Consider the following 19483-nt stretch of genomic DNA (forward strand, 5'->3'; position numbering starts at 1 on the left):
CATCTGGGGTTTTTGTGGCAAGCTATTCGAGTGGTTTGCCATTGCCTGCTCTGGATAAGAAAACTGAGGCAAACAGGGTTAAGGAGTTTTCCCAGAGTCCCATAGCTAGTAAATATCTGAGGCCAGATTTGAACTCAGGAACATGAGCCTTCCTGACTCCATACCTGGTACTTTATTTACTGCAATACCTAGATGCCCAGGTCCATTCCTTAGCCTCTTCAAACATACTAAGTTATTCCTCTAAAGATGATATCACCTTAATGGACACTCAATAGAAATCCTGTGAGGTAAATAGAAGTCAAAATATTTTATATAATATATGGGGACAAAGGCTATATAGTGACAGGCTCAATGTCATACAACTCTGAAATAGCCTTAAATGTAGGCTTTTTGCATTGTGTCTGTCTGAACTAACCTGCTTCCATAAATATAACATTTACCTTGGTGTGGAAATAGCAATAGTTCTTACCTTTCCAGCCAAATAAGAAATACTCATATTTTGTCCCTCAAAGAATAATTAGCTATTCCTTTTGATTGGTGCTAGGAATTAAAGCTTAAGTCATTGAGTGGCCTTCCTGATCATCTAAGGATATCAGTGACAGCCTTTGAGGAGACTGTGCTAGTAGGACTTGTGGATGTCACTGTTATGAGAATCACCACACCTTTTTGACTAGACTTACCCCTGTGATAAACAGGGAAGGAGTCAAGAATATCTACCTGAAACCAATGTTTTATTCTTGATGAATTTTCAAATAAATCTTTTCTTACCTATTAGATGTTTGAGTGTCACATTTCATTTGGGTTCTAAGCTAAACTACCAGATCTGAGTGAGGCGTGGTTTGAAATAACAATATGGCTCACACTGGGGATGAAAGAGTGAAAGAAGACAGATGCAGAGAATAAGGTGGGTGGACAGCCAGATATAGGTGTATCTTGTGGGGAAAGTCCTTGCTATATATACAAGAGGCAGATGGAAGAATCTTCTCAATAGCAGGGAGAAGGGAACCCCAATGATTTGAAGCAATTTGCTCTAAAATTGTGAAAGGAGGCTGATGTGGAGGATAAAGTGCCAAATTGGATTTTCTGGTTATTGTTAATAGTCCTAGAGAATCGGTTAAGCAAATAAAAACAAACCATACCGGAGAATTCAGCAACTAGACACGGAGCTATTGGGCTAGTTAAGGACTGTGCTATGAAAGCACAAGAGTGGTTGATGGACTTGGTAACAGCACAAAATGAAAGGAGTAATCCTGATGAGGTCATCAAATATAATCTCCAGCCCAAAAATATTGTTGGAAAGCATACTGAATTTTGTTGAAACAGGGAGAGTAAGGAAAGAGAATGGGAGTAGAAAGGAGGATGAGAATGAGGAACTATTAACTGGAGGAGATAGAAAGCCTCAGGCTTAGCTTTCTAAATAAACACTCTATGATTCCCTTCACAAAAGGTTAAGAGGGTAGGTAGGAAATGGGGAGCATGTAAAATAAGTTTAAATGACTGTATTAATCACTGAAACAATAGGTGTTTTGGCTATGATATGATGGAGTCAATAAAATATCCTCTTTGAAGCAGTTTCAATGGTTTGGAGAGCTTATAGAAAACTTACTTTTGCAAAGCTGGTTAAATCTTTCAGAGGTCTAAGGACTGCTTTTTGACCTTTTTCAGGCAGCTTAGATGGGATTCTGTTGAACTAGTACAGTCCCCCTATGACTAACCTATTTGGGATAATTACATCTTTTTTTTTTTCTGAGAAGAATTTCATCCAAATGGTGCCAGGGAAGAGGAGTAGGAACAACTCATCGTAGTACTTAACTGATATGAACAGTTCACTGGTAATTTGTGTGGGAGACACACACTGTTGTTGTGGGGGACAACTGTGGTTATCTGGATAAATACAGTTGTCACTAAATAGGAAAAGCCCCTCACACCTGGCTTGGTAATTGATTATACTTTCTCTTAATTTGGGTGGGGCTCTTGACACACGGGGTCAATAAGGAGACAGTTTCCTATTGAGGTGACAAAGTTATACACAGGGCCTTTCTGTCTTGATTATCAAGATATCCCTTAAAGCCCTATGTAATAAAGCAGTTTTGAACTAAGTCTCTTGTTTCCAAATTTTGGAAATGTCCCCTTAGGCCACTGCTGAGACAAAAAGGGTCATTCTAACTGTAAGAAAATGGGGGAAGTAAAGATCATATACCCAAGTCATAGAAGACTGGAAAGGAGGTAGGAGTGTCACAAATGGCCAAGTAGACATTGGCAGTCAGATCATTATCATAATAGAGGACTTCTCCCATGAACTACTTACTCCCCCACAATTACCTCATCATTTAATATTTATTTCAGGGAGGCAGAATGTTAAAAAATAAGAATCTTTAATGAGGTAGAACACCCTTTGTATGGGTCACAATTGTTGGTAGTGAATCATAGCACCGTACTGTGGAATTAGAAATGATAAGGAGCTCTAAGTAGTCAGTACCTGTGGCAGTCCTTTCTGGCAACCTTTACATGTTATTATGGTTCGGGCTAAATGGAATTGCTCAAGCCATATGTGGTTAGTAACAAACACCATTAGAGCCCTGAGAGTACTGAAATTTATTTCCTCTTTAGGGGAGAAAATGGATGAGGTCAGAGTACTTCACTATGCTTACTACACTGTGTGGTGTATTTGAGAAAGGCAGATGGCAACTGGTAACTCATAGCAACTACAGGGAGCTGAATCAAGTTGTCACAAGCATTGCTACAACTCTTCCTGACCTTGTAATATAATAGAACAGGTAAGCCTAGGTCTTAGAATAAGTGATATGAAGATTATTACCTTGCTGATAATTTTCTTCTTTCCTCTATTTTTGTGGCTATGACTTATCAGGAGCAGTTCACTTTCATCCAGAAGGAAGTACAGTCTACTTCCACCATCCCTACTCAGGGATACCTGAACTCTTAGTTATAATGGCACAATCTGGTGAGTAGAAGCTTCTTTTTCTGAGAGCACTTAAGTATTCCAATAAACTACACAAAGCATATAGTATATGGATAATATAACTTATTGGGTCAGACAAGACCATGGTGCTCAAGTTGTAGATGGAACAATGGCCTACAAAGCACAAGGGATGTGAAACCATCCCATAGAACATTAAGGGTCACTCAAATGTGGAGAATGTAGTGGATGGGGAAAGCCCAAATGGTTCTGATCATGGTATGGAACATGGTGTTGATTCACTCTTTCCCACAAAATAAAAGGAAATTCAGAGGTTTATCAGACCCTCAATTTTGGAGGAACCCACAGTATACACATATATCCTGATGTCTCTACATTTACTGAGTTAACTTCAAGTTTCCCTTTTCCAGTAGGCTTCCAAATAGACAACAGCCACAGAAGATCCAAAGTGGGTTATTCAGCAGTCTTTTCTGGTGGATTTTTCCTGATCCCGTGTGGGATCCTTTATTTTAAGGAGTTTCTGATCACAAGGATCGTGCTCAGTAGAATCTGTTAGGTACCCATAAATGGTCAAATCTAATGACTGCTATGCTGTTGGAACCATAAGCTCTCAAAGTGATTACTCACTTTAAACCTTTTGAAAAGCAGTTAATTATACACCTGATACTAAGCCTTCCTTCCTACTGAGACAAAAACCAAGGTCATACTATTTTCTTTTGTCTAGAACTGTCTATCAGCAGAGTGATAAAATATTATTCCTCCAACAAGATGGAGAGAGAGTATGAAAATTAGATCATACTTGCCCAAATCCCTGAAAAGTAACCTTCAGTTGGGACTCTTCCAGAAACTGAAGCTTCCTGTTTAAGATCTTCCTGTTCAACATCTTGCTTTTTCCACTGTTTTAGTGGGAAGCTACTATAAGGATTTAGATCTGAGGAATGCTGGTTACCAAGTTCAATGGTTCTGCCCAATAAGAGGGAGGCATTTATAATTGGTAGCTGTGACTATTTATATAGAAATGGGGGATACCTAGAGGAAATGGGGATCTTGTTAAATCTTCCCCAGTGTGGATTGAGCTGAAGGACATAAGACTAGTCTTTGAGACAGAGCCTAGAGACATAGGGTGGATAACATCTGTATCTACACTGACTGGTGAGTGGCAGTTATAAGATTGGCCAAAAAATCTAGAAAGAATAGAACTAAGATCAACAGAAGAATTTTGATGATGTTCCCTTTGATTTTTGGAGAGCGTATTAACATTCATTTATAAACATCATATACTGTCTGCTGAATAGGATAATCTATGTGATACTCTGACAGGAATAGTTTAAGGACAAAGTAACATGGGGAAGGGCATATAATGCCACATTCTAAAAGGCATTAAACTAATTCTGCTTAATAAAAGCTCATGACATCAACTGGAGCATGGAATTGTGACAGAATAGAATGACATAATCCTATGCGATTAGCAGCCTCTCTCCAATTGGCAAATTATAATCCTTTGCTTGTCCATTTCAGGACAGAGATATGGCCATATTATAGACCTAGAACCAGGAAAAGGGAGTGATATATCAGCCAAATCTACCACTGTAGTAGTAACAGAGCATCAAAATTCTCATGAAACATTTTTCTTCCTCACTGGTGGCCCCTGCGATATTTCTTCTGATTAGATTACCTATTTTGCTCTCTCCACCTGCCTTAGGCAGTTGAATTGGTAAAAAAAACATATACAGAGCTTTTGGACCCTCCCCCCTCTATTTAATTTCAGTTTTCAAATGAGATGGCTTTTGCCCCATCTTAGGTATCATCCTCTATCCTCTCTCAGTTTCCATATTCAATCAGTTGTAGTCTTGTCAATTCTAATTTTGTGACATCTCTTTTCTTATAGGCTCCCTTTTCTCCTCTAATGAAGCTGTTATCTATGGCCTTCATTACCTCAAACTTAAAACTAACACTATATACCCTGCTGATGGGTCTACTGTTACTCAAATCTCTCCCTACTAATTCATCTTTCATTCAACTGTCAACATGATTTTCCTTAAGTGCAGGTACAGGTCTGATCACATTACTTTAACTTTGTAATTCAAGAAACTTCAGTGGCTCCCTATCACCACCAAGATCAACAATCTTCTGTTTGGTGTTCAATGTCATGGCCCTTTCTTACCTTTCTAATCTTCTTACATGTTACTCCCCTCCACAATATTGTGATCTAATACTATTGTAAACTCTCTTGCATAAGATAATATACCTTCTGACTGCACTTTTACTAGCTACACTTCATATTTGGAATTCTTTCATTCCTTAGCTAACTTCTGGCTTCCTTCAAGTCTTTGCTAAGATCCCACCTTCTGCAAGAAGCTTTTCCTATCTCCCTTAGTACTAATGCCTTAATTTGAAATTATTTTCTGTCTCTTTAGGTTATACATAATTGTGTGTTGTTACTCCCATTAGACCATGAGCTCTCTGGGTGTAAGAACAACTTTTTTTGCCTTCCTTTGTATTCTTAATATTTAGTACAGTCCCTGGCATAAAGGTGCTTTAAAAATTTTTTGTTGATCTGACTGGACCACTTTTTGGTCTCCCAAACATGCCGCCTATGCTTTCTTATTTCAGTGTCTTTGATTATGCTCTATTATGAATGGAAAATAATTCTGCCATCCTTCTCTTATCTGATGAATTCCTACCCATTATTTAAAGTCAAAACGAAGGGTATTTACCTGATGTGGAACACCTTTCATTCCCCAACAACTTTCTCCCTTCAGGTCTTACATAGTACTTTATTTTGCAAATGTCTAATACACTCATAGAAATGTACATTATAGTTATCTGTGTTTGTGTCCTACTTGCTTTCTAAGCTATAAGTTTCTTGAAGGTAGGGAACATGTTTTATCAAAATTTTTCATTTTCTGGAACCTAACTTAGCATTGTTTTAATATTTGTGTTAATGAACCAATTTTTTGAATGGTAAATATATTTTATATGTCAAACTAAAAATAGCAAAAAAAATTTTAACTTACACCAAGGAATACTTTGGGAGACCAAAAAGAGGTCCAGTCGGATCAACAAAAAAATTTTAAGCACCTTTATGCCAGGGACTGTACTAAATATTAAGAATACAAAGAAAGGCAAAAAAAAAAAAAAAAAAAAAAAATTGTTCTTACACCCAGAGAGCTCATGGTCTAATGGGAGTAACAACACACAATTTTGTGTAACCTAAAGAGATAGAAAATAATTGGAAGATGATTTCAAATTAAGGCACTAGTACTAAGGGAGATTGGAAAAGGCTTCTTATAGAAGGTGGGATCTTAGCAAAGACTTGAAGGAAGCCAGAAGTTAGCTAAGGAAAGAAAGAATTCCAAACATGGAGCATAGTTAGTAATCTGATTCAACAACCTATCATTTTTATAAGTACAAATATAAATTAATTTAAAAATGGGAAAATTGAACATTTTCTTCAACATATATTTTATGGAGTAAGCAGTGTTGGTCCAAGCACCGTAAACACTGAAGAACTTTGCAATATGGTAGAAGACAATATATGCAACCATAAAACAACAAGAATTAGAAACTATCTGAATTAGTGCAAAGTGATACTGTAATAATGGTACATATATCTGATGGAGACATGAAATAAAAAAGTGACTGGGGTCAGGGTTTAGTTAATAAGAATTGCTTCTTTCAAGTATTAAAACTCTCTATAGTGACAAAGTAATGGACAAACAGGAACTTAAAATTTTAAATCTCAATTGCAAATATACATGTTCGTTAATTCCAAATATTTTAAAAATGGGGACCCCCCCCCAATTTCTGCATTATTCAACACTGTTTGCACGTCTGCATTTTAAAATCAGATCTCCAGGTAATGTAAAATTTTCTTCCAATTAAACAATGTTCAACTCATTCTCATTGACCAAAAATAATTTCATTGGTATAGGAACCTCAATTCTATCAACAGCAAAGTGTATCTGCTCTGCAATTTACAAATGTTGAGAGCTGCAAAGGGCATTAAGAAGTTAGGTGTCTTGCCCATGTTCACAAAGTCAAACCTTGTCAGAGACAGCCCCTCCTGAGATAATGCTTCCCCATGTATAACTGCATGGGGATGAAGGAGATACCTTATTTTAGGTATGTAAAAGCTGTTTGACATGTAAATTTTCACTTTAAACTTTAAGGAAGCATGCAACTTCAAAAACCTTTACAATAGGTAAATATCTTATTACAAAGAATGCTATGGACTTTTTTTTTTTGATAAATCTAAATTTTCATGCCAGTTGTTGAATAACACTGTAATTAAGTTCAATTTTGAAACAACTTTTTCAGTTTTTGTTAAACTGAATAAGATTACAAGTTCTGAAGTACACTTCAAAGTCTTACCTAGGTTAGCATACATTACAAACAGATTGAAATACTGCTGCAAATGACGCCCGTGCTCTGAAACTTCCCTTCTGAGGAGATTTAGTACTGCTCTCAACAAGTGATCACTCAAGCTTAAATTATCATATGCCTGTTTAAAAAAAGATGATCAGCTGTAAAATAAGGTTAGAATCAAGACATACTAGAAATAAAATGTAATATTGGCACAAAACAAATCCCAAAGTTATTTTGTTCTGAAAAAGTTATTTTGTTCTGAAAAGAGTTGATTTTTCCTTTCTTTTTATATAAAAGTGGGAGGTTATATATATATATAGATATATATATTTAGTGGAAGATGAATTTAACAGTTAATTTATTATAAGCAATGTGGTAAGAAAACTGATCTTTAATACAAGTCTTTTTCTTTTCCAGAGATCTTCATCATTTAAATTACAAACTAAAAGTGAAAAATTCCTCAAAGAAAAAAAAATCTAAACCTTGCCTTTAAAGTCTGTTTTCAAAGACTTTAAAATCTCATTGCAGTGATAATACTAATGCCTTACAGTTTTATAGTAGTTCAAAGTTTATAAAGTATTTTCCTCACAAGAATGATCTTATCTCAATAAGTGACTATTAAGGATTATTCCTTCAATACATGTAAATTTAACTTTCTCAAGTGACTTTTTCATGGTCACACAGTTAATTAAATGCCAAAGCCAGAATTTCAATTCTGTTTACTACATGTTAGGTATAGGGTTAGGCATTAGTTGACAGTAAAAAAAGAAAACTTGCCTAGATCATTATGAAGTTTATATTATTATTAAAGGACAAACAAAAAGCTAACAGCTAATAAGGACACAGCATCTACTGTGGGCTAGGCATGCTAAACACATTACAAAAATTGTCTCATTTTATCCTCACAACAACCTGGGGAGATGGGTGTTATTATTTTATAGATGAGGAAACTGAGGCAAAGGGTGGGGAAGTGACTTATCCAGGGTTACACAGCTGCTAAATGTTTTAGGCTAGATTTCAACTTGAGTCTTCCCAAATGCAGACCTGGAGTTTGATCTATCCATTTCATCACTTCCTTGTAATTGCACAGTCATGTGAGGAGACAGAGCACAAATTACTGGAGGGAATCAACAGTTTATCAGTAGGTCGTGATATATGGAGTCTTGACTCAAAAGTCAAACTGGAAACTAAAATCAGGTAAGAATTTAGAAAAACCAAATCTCAGTTGGATTGTTTTTATAAAGCCAAATTTAAGAATGCCTTTTTATTTTAACTACTCTTGACAAGAGGTGGTTTAATTTTCAGGTAATTCAAGAACAACTCAATAAACATTAAATACTTATTAAGTGCTAAGTGTTAAAGAAGCAAACCTATCTGACAAACCCCTCTGCAGTATTTATAACCTAGGATAATAATGATGTGAATCTGACTACGATTCATGTATTTGAGGAGGGATGTATCGCCACCCTTAGGATTCTGCATTAATGTTGTAGTATCAGAAGTGGGTGTTGAGAAAAGATAATGATTTCCACATGAAGAAATGTCAATGAAATTTATTCTGGGCAAAGGTAATACATAAATACACACGTGTGTATAAAATATAGACATAAAGGAAAGGCATTAGGTAAGAACAAGTAACAGGCATAGAGTGTGGAGTATGTATAAGGGAATAGTGTAAAAACATGAAGTCTAACCACTAAATTCCACAAACTATTCATCCTCCATCCTGCCCTTAGCCGCACACAAAGATGGTCACAATTTTGGAGCCTACCATCACCCACAAATGTACCATGTGCAAGAATTCTGAAATTTCTAATTGCTTTTTCATCTCTCCTGTTTTCTCTTACAAAACCCCCACTGCTTCTTCACTGACTAGTGATCTCCATGGCTTCAAGTCCCAATTAAAACTCCACCTTCTCTAACAAGGCTTCCCTAATCCCTCTTAATTCTAGGGCTTTCCCTCTCTTAATTACTTCCCATCTATTCTGTATATAGTTCGCTTTTTGTATGTATTTATTTGAATACTGTCTACTCCATTAGATTGAGTTCCTTAAGAAACTTTATGTATTTTCTTTTTAATTTCCAATCAATTCCCCAAACTGGCTGAGTGAAGTAGTCATTTAAAAAGAAAGATATGTAATTACCTGACTAGAAGGTCCAGGTGAAGCAAAAGGTGAAGGACATGGGCCATCTTGCAATGAAAAATGTGCAATAAATACTATAAGTTTTGCAAATGCACCCCTCACTTCTGCACTGGGGCATTCCAGAAGGTACTCAGAAAAACGATTTGAAACATTAAAGAGGACATTATGTGCAAACCAAAAGCGTACATTCTTGCTGTGGCGGAGAAGAATACACAATGCATCATACCTGAAATATAAAAAAGACAGCATGTAATCAGCAATCACAAAAAGGAAAGCTAATCCATTGATTTTTAAAGATGTGACATTTTGCAGTTCAACCAAATAAAATAGAACTTCAACATCCTTCCATTTTATGTAAATGTGTTACTGAATTAAAAAAAAATAACATCCCCATTAGAAATTCCTGAGGTAGTTTATTGTCACGACAATCACTTTATATTGATTTGATACTTTATAAATTTATCAATATGACAACTAAAAATCATTAGGGTAGACTTAGAGAGATATAGGAGATCCTTTCTAGCTATAATGACTACAAAAATAATATCCCAACTTCAAACTGATAAGGATGCTTTCTGGTCATCTGGATAGGTAGGCAGTATAGTGGATAGAATACTAGAATCAGAAGAACTCCTTTTCCTGAGTTCAAATCTGGCCTCAGACACTTAACTAGCTGTGTACCCTGGGCAAGTCACTTAACCCTGTTTGCCTCAGTTTCCTCATCTGTAAAACAAGCTGGAGAAGGAAATATAAAACCACTCCAGTATCTCTGCCATGAAAACCCCAAATGGAGTCACGAAGAATCAGACATGACTGGACAACAACAGGGTCATGTAGCTAATATAATTACTCTATCTTATTACATTGAAAAGTCCCCCAAAATACAGACACACATACTCCTATGCTATTAGAATTAGGAAGTTTAATATACTTTTCCTTCTTATATTGACTTAATTTAAAAAATAGTTTGAACTATCTATGTAAGTATATATACATTCACACAAATATTTGTTTATGCACACATATATTTGTATATGTCTAAGTACTTCAATACAATTGGTTTTCTTTGTATATGTACAAACTATTCATGTTTATATTTATACGTTTAAAAGCATTATCCTAAAAAAGGGTCTATTATGTTCACCAGTTTACAGAAGGGTTCCATATTACAAAAAGGCTTAAGAATACTTGTTAACGCTACAACCAAAACTGAAGCTAACTCAAAGGACTGAGCTACAATAATGATACAGTGAAGGGGGAAAAAAATCCAAACAAAACATATGGCAAAGAAAATGAGAAGGTAGGATGAAATTTTTTTATTTCAAAGTAAAATAACTATTGTTTATAATTACTTGTATTTAAAGTACATTTGTACAGATAGGAGAAATTGAAGCAAATTATCATAAAATCATAAAAATATTTTAATGTCAATTGATGTTTGGTCCTTCTAAAAGGTCTTTAAAAAGTTAACCCCAGTCAATGGGTACAGTGGCATTTCTTACAATAAATATTAAGATTTCAAATGTTAAAAAAAAAAAAAGAGTTTGAACCTAAAAATTTCATTTTTTTCCTAAACCAAATGATATAAAATTATAATGAATATACAGAACGTGAATGGTTTCAAAGTTAAAATGAATTCTGCAGGAAAATGTCAACAATGCATCTCTCACTTCTGTACTATTACAGATAGTTTATAAACCTCAATATTTGAATATAACTTTTGTTTTACCATTGCTATTCTTCTGTACAAGGACTTTGGAAAAACTGAATGATTCATAACTGTATTAAGATTTTCATGATCAGAAGAGATTAGCACAGTATACAAAAGAAACCAAACCATTTATTAGGACAGTATGAAAATTTAAAGCAGTATACCAGTCACTGGCAGGGCCACGGACTATTTTTTTTGTGTGAAATCCTGTGGTGAAAAGGAATCTAGCAGCAAGCTGAATACTAATCATAGTAATTTCTTCTGCTTCAGGCAACAGATGATCTTGCCCTATGAATAAAAATCACATAGAAAAAAAATCAAAAGATCATTTTAATCAAATTATCACCCATAAAATATGTAGTTAAGTCTATTGACCCTGCATAAGTAATGGAATTTAAAAGTAAAAGCAACTATTTGAGAATCTGAGGTCTTTTCAAAATTTTTTAAATGAATTAACCAAATATAACATGTAATGTAATGATTTATCATTTGATAATTTTATAACAATTATTTGGTTTATTTATGTAGGACAATGAAGAAAAGTATGTTAGATCTGCTCATAAATAACTTGAATCTCCTGATCTAGTGCTGCCCAAGAAATTATTTGGACCCCAGAAGTTACTAACTAGTTTTAAGTTTTGATCCTGCCTAGAGCTTGGTGACCTTGTACAGCAAACCTAATATATGAATCTTAATTTACTTAAAAAAAAAATCCACAAAAATACTTAAAACTTCCCATATCTCATAATTGTTATGTGAGAAATGATTTATAAATGTGTATGCTAAGTAAAATAGAAATTTAAAAATGATTACCTGTATTACATAAAAAGAAGACTACTTCCTCAAATAAGCCTGAGGATTTTTACTATGGCCAGTCATAGATTGTAGTACCCAGGGAAAAAAGGATACAAAGAGAGAACTGCTCATTTATCATATGGGAAAAGGTAATGCTGGTTAACACAAACCGTACCTCTTTCTGATAATTCATATCCAAAATGTAATGATATCCAAAAGCATTCATTCATATTATGATACCCATATGCAATGATGGCATAACCAAATTGATGTAATTAAAAAAGCACTTCAATCTTTTCCAGTATCATTTTCATGATTTGTATCAATGCTGGAGAGAATCTCAAACAATTTAACCCACAAGCATTTCATATTTTAAGTAGAAGATATTCAAATGGTGCTCAAAATGCTGAACAAAACACAACTCAAATGGTGCCAAGTTCCTGATGATGAGATTCTTTTCATTTAGCTAGGATTCTTCAAGATTGTAAATTACTTGAAAATAAGGTCCGGGGTATGATTTTTTAAAAATGTCTTTATCTCTACTACTGTACTTTAAATTTTTGCTAAATTCCTTCGAAATGACAAACGTGAACAGAATCAAATGCTAGTATGAACTTGAAGTATTGTCTGACAGAAGCTGAGATTTACATGCATACCCTTCAAAAAAACAAGGGTCATATCTATATTAGAATGAGAGACTAGACTTTCATGAAGTGTAAATACAAAGTTACAAAAAAGGCAATGATTACTATATTTAAATCTTTCTGATAAAAATAATTCAATGTGATATATAAATCCTCAAGTTTATTTACTGCATAAAAATGAAAACAAAATTTAGTTAGAACGACTTAAATCAAAGAAATGTAGCATCCAAGCTAAATTGTAGGAACTTACCTGGAGGAGGGTTTAAGTAGACACTATTACATGTCAGAAGTTTTTTTACAAACTGGAAATATTCCAAACTGTATTGCATACGGTTATGCATGAATTGCACATTCTGCTTCCGTACACTTCTTTCAATGGCTGATGGCATTTTAATCTGGTGAGGTTTTGTGGTAACAACCAACTCTGAAATATATTTGATTAATTCATTGTCCTTATCTATTGTGTCCATACGTTCATAAAAAAGAATGTAGGCATTCCACCACCTTTTCTGGCGCCTATAAGACATACGCTTCATCATATGATCAAACACTTCACCCATGTACTCTCCACCAAAACACTGGTTTTTCATTTCTTCATCATCATCCATTTTACATTCTGTCACATCTCCATCATCAAATTTATACCAGCGATTTTTCTCACCATCTCCACCATTCCTCTGGATGATGTAAGAATAATAGTGTCCCCCACTTGCTTGACCACTGTGTACAAGTACACCCACCAGTCTGTATTTCGTGCTTCCAGTTGGCTCATTTTCTGACTGTTCGTTCTGTTGTATTAACTGATTTTCAGGGTTTACATCATCCCCTTCCAGTTTTGCAACACCTGCTACTGTGTAAGGTTCCATGTCCAATTCCCGTGGAAATTCAAAGTAATCATTGAACTTGATTGCACATTCCCTTTCCCAGTCATAGTCGAATCGTTTTAACTGAATGGCAAGAACCGGGGGCAATTTCTTAATTAGGAGGCGCTTTACTGTATCAACCTAAAAATAGAAGAGATAGTACATTTTTTCTTAGAAAGCCATTAAAAACAGTGCAAAAAGAACAAGTAAATCATATAAAGTGATCATGCAAATAAGTTGTAAGAATTTACTAGTGAATGTATAGTTTATAAATTAGTTTTACCAGACATTACTAATAAAATGATTCAATTTTACAAAGTAACCTATGGTACAAGAAACTAGTTATTTGTAGCAGAAGGCTAATATATTAGGTGACTTTCATTTGTATCTGATTCTATGTCTAATGATCTTATCACACCACATTGCCATTCCTTCTCAAGTTTGACATCCCCTGACCCCCACTTTGGACTGGATCTCCTTATCATGTTCAAGGTGAAAATTCAATGGCACCCAGACTTGGTTCCATTGCAGATGGAGGTAGATCAGTCTGCTCCTCCTTAGACATCCTGAGGGTCCCCTTATGCTAAGGGCTCACCATACTGTTGGATTTGGTAAGGATACCCTAATTAGCTTAGCCTTTTGCTGCTCAAACTCCTGAGCTCAAGTAATCTACCAACCTCAGCATACCTAGGGCTTACAAGTGCTTGCCATACGACCTTAAAATTTTAAAAATGAAAAAAAAAATTTCCCTATAGTCAAATCATTCTTTAAAATTAAATGCTACACATTTCTCTCTCTCTCTCTCATACTAATATTGGTCACTGGACAAAATTTATTGAGGGACACATAATTAGGTGACTATGGGTAGCTAACAGCCAGATTCAGGAGGGTGAACGGCAAAGTGGGGAAATTTTCAGAGGTATTAAAAATATAAATATGCTCTGATCCACAAAAAACTTATTTAACAGGAGTCCTTGACAAAATTTCACTTAAAGGGATTCCCAGCTTATAAGAACTTCAGAGCAGCAGTTTATGCAACATGTCAGTATAAAGAGAATGGATTTGGAGCCAGAGGATTTAGTATCAAATCCTACCTCGTCTCTTTTTTAACTTTGTGTAAATTACCTAACCTCTGAGCCTCTTAACTCATCTGTAAAATGAGGCAGTTGGACTAGATTGCTTCTAGGGTCCCATCAGTTCTTAATCAATGATCCTATGTCAATCTAGCTGGATCATTAGGAAGCATTTATTCTGTAAAGATTCTGAATTCCTCAAGGATTAGCAAGGGAAAATGATGTCAGGATTGTTATTAGGGCTTTTTGACCAGGCCTAACTGGCTCTTTCTTCATTCTCTATTATCCTCTTTCCCTTGACAATATTTTGGTCACTGTTATGAAACAAGGTAGGAAATGGGGAGAAAAAAAAGAGGGAAAAATATTTTTAAAGAAAGTTATCTTTTAATACAGAATATATCTAATTAAAATGAATTGCATTAATAAAAGGCTGCCAACTATTGACATACTTACCTTTTTGTTGCATTTTTCACAATGATATGCATTTGCACCTTCCAGTAAATCTCCCTTGACATATTGTTCCAAAGAATCAAGAAGGTTTTGGTGATTTCTAATATCTACATTCAGAGTCGTAAATGATTCTTCACACTCGTACCTAAAGGCATTATTTGAAGAGTTCAAAAGTGTTCTGCTGGGAGGTACCAAAGCATTCTAATTGATTACATCACCAAATCTGTAGTACATTTTATATCATATCAGAGAAATGGCTATCTTTTTAGCCTTATTTTATATCAAGTATCCCTATTTAAAATTCCTTTAAAAAGTATTAAATAAGAAAGTCTGCTTTCAAATAATTATATTTGGATGCTAAGGGATTTTAGATAGAGGGCAAAAATAGTTACTTTGGGCCAATAAGTTATTCATTCTATAATAACTGAGTGCCTGTGTATACTTTGAAATATCTTTCTTGAACCAAACTGATTAGGTCTCAGTGAATATTTACAATATAAAGGAAAAAAAAAAACTTCTCTTAGAACCTGAAGTCCCAAATTATAACTCAGAACTGAGGAATTTAGAGGTTCAAAATTAGAAAAAGTAGGAACCATTTAGCAAGTTGGACTTCAGAATCCAAAAACAGGGCCATGCTACTATTGCCTTTTTCAGAGACAAATTTTATATAGAAGGAAGTTTTATAGAGTATGTATAGAACTAATAATCATTCACATCTTAATGTTAGTTCACTGAGTTACCTCCTAAAATGTAGTCAACTGCAATGAAAGATTTTGGAGTTTTGCTATGGATGGGGCAAAAGTTGGAAGTTCAGAACTCTAGGGATGTCTATATCTGACAGAGAAAATTTAAGATATCATGAAGATACTGGATATCTGAAAAGAGGATTACTATAAAAGGGTAGAGAAAAGGAAACAGGAATATTTCAAGAGATAAACTGTTCCCTAAAAATGGCTAGGTACCAAGTGCCCAAGTATACTAAAAAAGTAGCTCCCTTTTTAGGGGCTAGTCTGTGAAAGACAGACAATAGACATGCAAATAACTTAATGGGATAATAAAGTTAGATGAATTTTTAAAGATATTGGGGAATGTTTATAGGCAGAAGCATAAAGTCAGTGTATAGAAAGAGATGGAAGATGGAAAAGAGATGATGAATGGGGCCATCTCTGGTAAAAGACAGGTAAGGAGTCCAAGTAGAGGAAGCAGCAAATGCCAGGCCACTTCTTCTGCAGAATCCTGAACAAAGAGAGAACTGGGGTGGCATAGAAGAGACCAGAGGTATGTAAAAACAAAAAATATATACACTTTATTTTCTTAGTAAAGTAAGGGTTAAGTCTTTTCGTAGGAGGACAAAGCAAAGTCTAGGGATCTTGAAGGTTGAATCAAAATTAGAGAAGATATATGGTTTTTCCCCCTCAAATTACCTATTTTTAAATTTTGAGTTCTAAATTCTTTTCCTCCTGCCTCACCATTTGAGATATTTATGTGACTAATATCAATTAGACATGAGATTATGCAAAATCTATTTCCATATTATCCATTATTACACGCACACACACAAAAAAAGGGCAAGAAAAATGTTAGAAAACCATGTTACAATTTGCAGAATTTACTAGTTCTTTCCCTGGAGTTGTACAGCAATTCTCATCAAGAATCCTTTGGAATTTCCTTGAATCACTGTCTTTATCAGAGTAACTAAGTCTTTCACAGTAGATCACCATTATAATAGTGCTAATGCAATGTACAATGATCTGATTCTGCTGACTTCATGCTACATCAGTTCACATTAAGTCTTAGTCATGTTTTTCTGTAACCATTCCTCCTTGTCATTTCTTATAATAGAACAATGTTCCATCACAATTGTATAATACAATTTGTTTAGTCATTTTCCAATTGCTCGGACTCTTCTTCAATTTCTAATGTTTGGGCACCAGAGAAATAACTGCTACAAATATTTTTGGCTTATAAGTCCCTTTCCTTATTCTTTAATCTCGTTGGAGGTACAGACCTAATAATTGGCATTGCTGAGTCAAAGAGTTTTATAGCCCTTTAGCTTTAGTGCCAAACTGAACAGATGGACTAATTCACAACTCCACCAAAAGCTCATTAGTGTAATTTCTTTCCCTACCTCTTCCATCATTTGTCATTTCCAATAGGTTTTGTGAAGTGGTATCTAATCAGTGATTTATTTGATTTTACGAACATAGTTTTGATGGCTTTTTCTGAAAATTGCCTGTTTTATATCCCTTGACAATTTATCAATTAGGGAATTGCTCTGAATTTTATAAATTTGATTTCATTCCCTATATATTTGAGAGAAGAGACCTTTGTCAAACTAAGTATAAATTTTTTTTTTATATTACTTCACTGTCTATGGCACCTTTTATCAAAATGTAGTTTCCCTGACTCTGTTGTTCCATCATATCCAATTCTTAATGACCACATTTTGGGGTTTTCTTAGGAATTACTGGAGTGGGCTGCCATTTCCTTCTCCAGTTCATTTTACAGATCAAGCACCAAAGTAAACCGGGTTAAGCAACTTTTTCCAGGATCACACAATAAGTATTTAAAATCAAGATAAGTCTTTCTCATGCCAAGGTTAATGTTTTTTCCTCTATAAACCACTTAGTTTCTCTGTTACCTTCTTTAATTAGTTCTACTTTTGGTCTGTTTGAGATCTTGAGGGCTACTTCCTGTCTATTTCAGTTGAAGCAGGACAAATTATCTCCTTATTTTAACTGTGTCCTGTTTCAAATGTCCATTTTGTAAAAACATTTATTGGATTTTGGTTTCTAATCCATTTTACTCTCATCAGATAAGGTTACCCTATTCACACAGTTATGATGACTGTTTCCTTCCTCTAGTTTTCCTGTTTTTATCCCTTCTCACAATTGTTTTGCTTCTAACCACTGTCTCCCTAATCTACCCTCCCTCTTTATTATCTTCCTTTCCTCTTTCTCTTATTTTCCTTCCTCTGGTATTTATTTCCCTAATCCCAAACTCTGGAGAAAGAAAAGGGGAGAAATAGAGATAAGGTAAAATGCATGAGTATGTCTGCACGCGCACACACACACACACACATACACACACACACACACACACCCCCTCTCTTTAAATTACAATGAGAATAAGATTTAAGTTTAATAATTATATAATTAATAATAATAAATAATATAATAATAATAATAAAAGCTCACCCTTTTCATGCATCTTTTATGGGAGACAATTCTCCCCATTTTGCCCCTCCCTTCCTCTTTATTCCTTCACTTTCCCCAGATCATCCTTATATAATTGACTGTGCCCTCAGTCTCAGTAGACTGCTTCTGTTATAATGATAAAGTTTTTAGGAATTATATGTATTATCTTTCTATGCAGGAATGTAAACAGTTAATTTTATTGAGTTATATGATTTTTCTGTCTACTTTTTGATACTTTTCTTGAGTATTATGTTAGAATTTCAAAATTTCTATTTAGCTTTGGAATTTTGGAATTCTTTAAAGTCCTACATTTCATTAAATATTCATTTCCCCACCCCATGAAAGATTATATTCAGATTTGTTGAATTACTCTTGGTTCTAATTATAGCTCCTTTGTCTTATGAAATATCATATTACAAATCCTTTACTATAGAAACTAATAAATCTTGTAAAATAATGACTGTGGCACCATGATATTTTTAATTGTTTCTTTTTGGATTCTTGCATTATCTTCTTGACACAGAGGCTCTGGAATTTGGGTATAATATTCCTGGGAGTTTTCATTCTGGGATCTCTTTTCAAAGTAGGTTGGTAGATTCTTCCAATTTCTAGCTTACCCTCTAGATCTTAACATAATAGTTTTCCTTGCTAATTTCTTGCAATAGAATGTGTAGGCTCTTTTAAAAAATCTGGCTTTGAAAGAAAGGTCATTAAGTTTTAAGTGATCTCTTCCTGGTCTATTTTTCAAAAGTTCAGCTGTTTTTCCACTGATGTCACACTCTCTTAGATGAATTTTTATACTTCTTTTTCCATATAGCCCATTTCTGTTAAGAAATTCTTTTCTTCAGTGAATGTTTGTGTCTCTTTTACCATTAGGCCAATTCTATTTTTCTAATGGGTTGATTTGTTTAGTGTTTTTCTGTGCTTCTTTAAAACCAAGCTGTTAATTCTCTTTTCAAAATTTTCTTGCATCATTTTCATTTCTTATGCCAATTTATCCTTTATACTCATTTCTTTAACTTTTTTTTGGTAAGAATTTTATTCATCTTAAACTTAAATTCAATTTTAAAAAGAAAAAAAGAGTACACAACAAAACATAGGAGAGGGTTTAATATAAAACAATAAATTTCCATTTTAAGAAAAACTATATAATAAATTCTATATGTTGTTTTTGAAGTTACTCAGATTTTCTTTGCTTCCTTCTAGGTTTTTTTTTTTTTTTTGTTCTGTTATACCCCATATCCCAACCATATCTATAAACATATACATATATAAACATTCACCCATATACACATATGCA

The 19483-nt window shown here is 34.3% G+C and overlaps 1 protein-coding gene and 1 long non-coding RNA gene across 5 annotated transcripts in view; one reads left to right on the top strand and one right to left on the bottom strand.

Annotated features, from left to right (window-relative positions):
* USP9X (ubiquitin specific peptidase 9 X-linked) overlaps nucleotides 1–19483 on the bottom strand; it is a 249024-nt gene that overhangs the window by 11324 nt on the left and 218217 nt on the right. For all 4 annotated transcript variants that reach the window (XM_051985022.1, XM_051985020.1, XM_051985023.1 and 1 more), the window contains exons 34-38: nucleotides 14990–15131; nucleotides 12851–13604; nucleotides 11326–11449; nucleotides 9451–9676; nucleotides 7313–7442 (exon numbers count right to left, since the gene is read on the bottom strand). In XM_051985022.1, the coding sequence (XP_051840982.1) occupies nucleotides 7313–7442; nucleotides 9451–9676; nucleotides 11326–11449; nucleotides 12851–13604; nucleotides 14990–15131 (1376 nt within the window). The remainder of the gene's footprint in view (nucleotides 1–7312; nucleotides 7443–9450; nucleotides 9677–11325; nucleotides 11450–12850; nucleotides 13605–14989; nucleotides 15132–19483) is intronic.
* LOC127553916 (uncharacterized) lies at nucleotides 2311–18070 on the top strand. Its single transcript, XR_007951846.1, has 4 exons — nucleotides 2311–2962; nucleotides 8397–8503; nucleotides 10598–10750; nucleotides 16085–18070. It is a non-coding gene; the product is annotated as an uncharacterized LOC127553916 (long non-coding RNA).

Source organism: Antechinus flavipes, chromosome 3 (genome assembly GCF_016432865.1).
Source record: "Antechinus flavipes isolate AdamAnt ecotype Samford, QLD, Australia chromosome 3, AdamAnt_v2, whole genome shotgun sequence".
NCBI classification, from domain to species: Eukaryota; Metazoa; Chordata; class Mammalia; order Dasyuromorphia; family Dasyuridae; genus Antechinus; species Antechinus flavipes.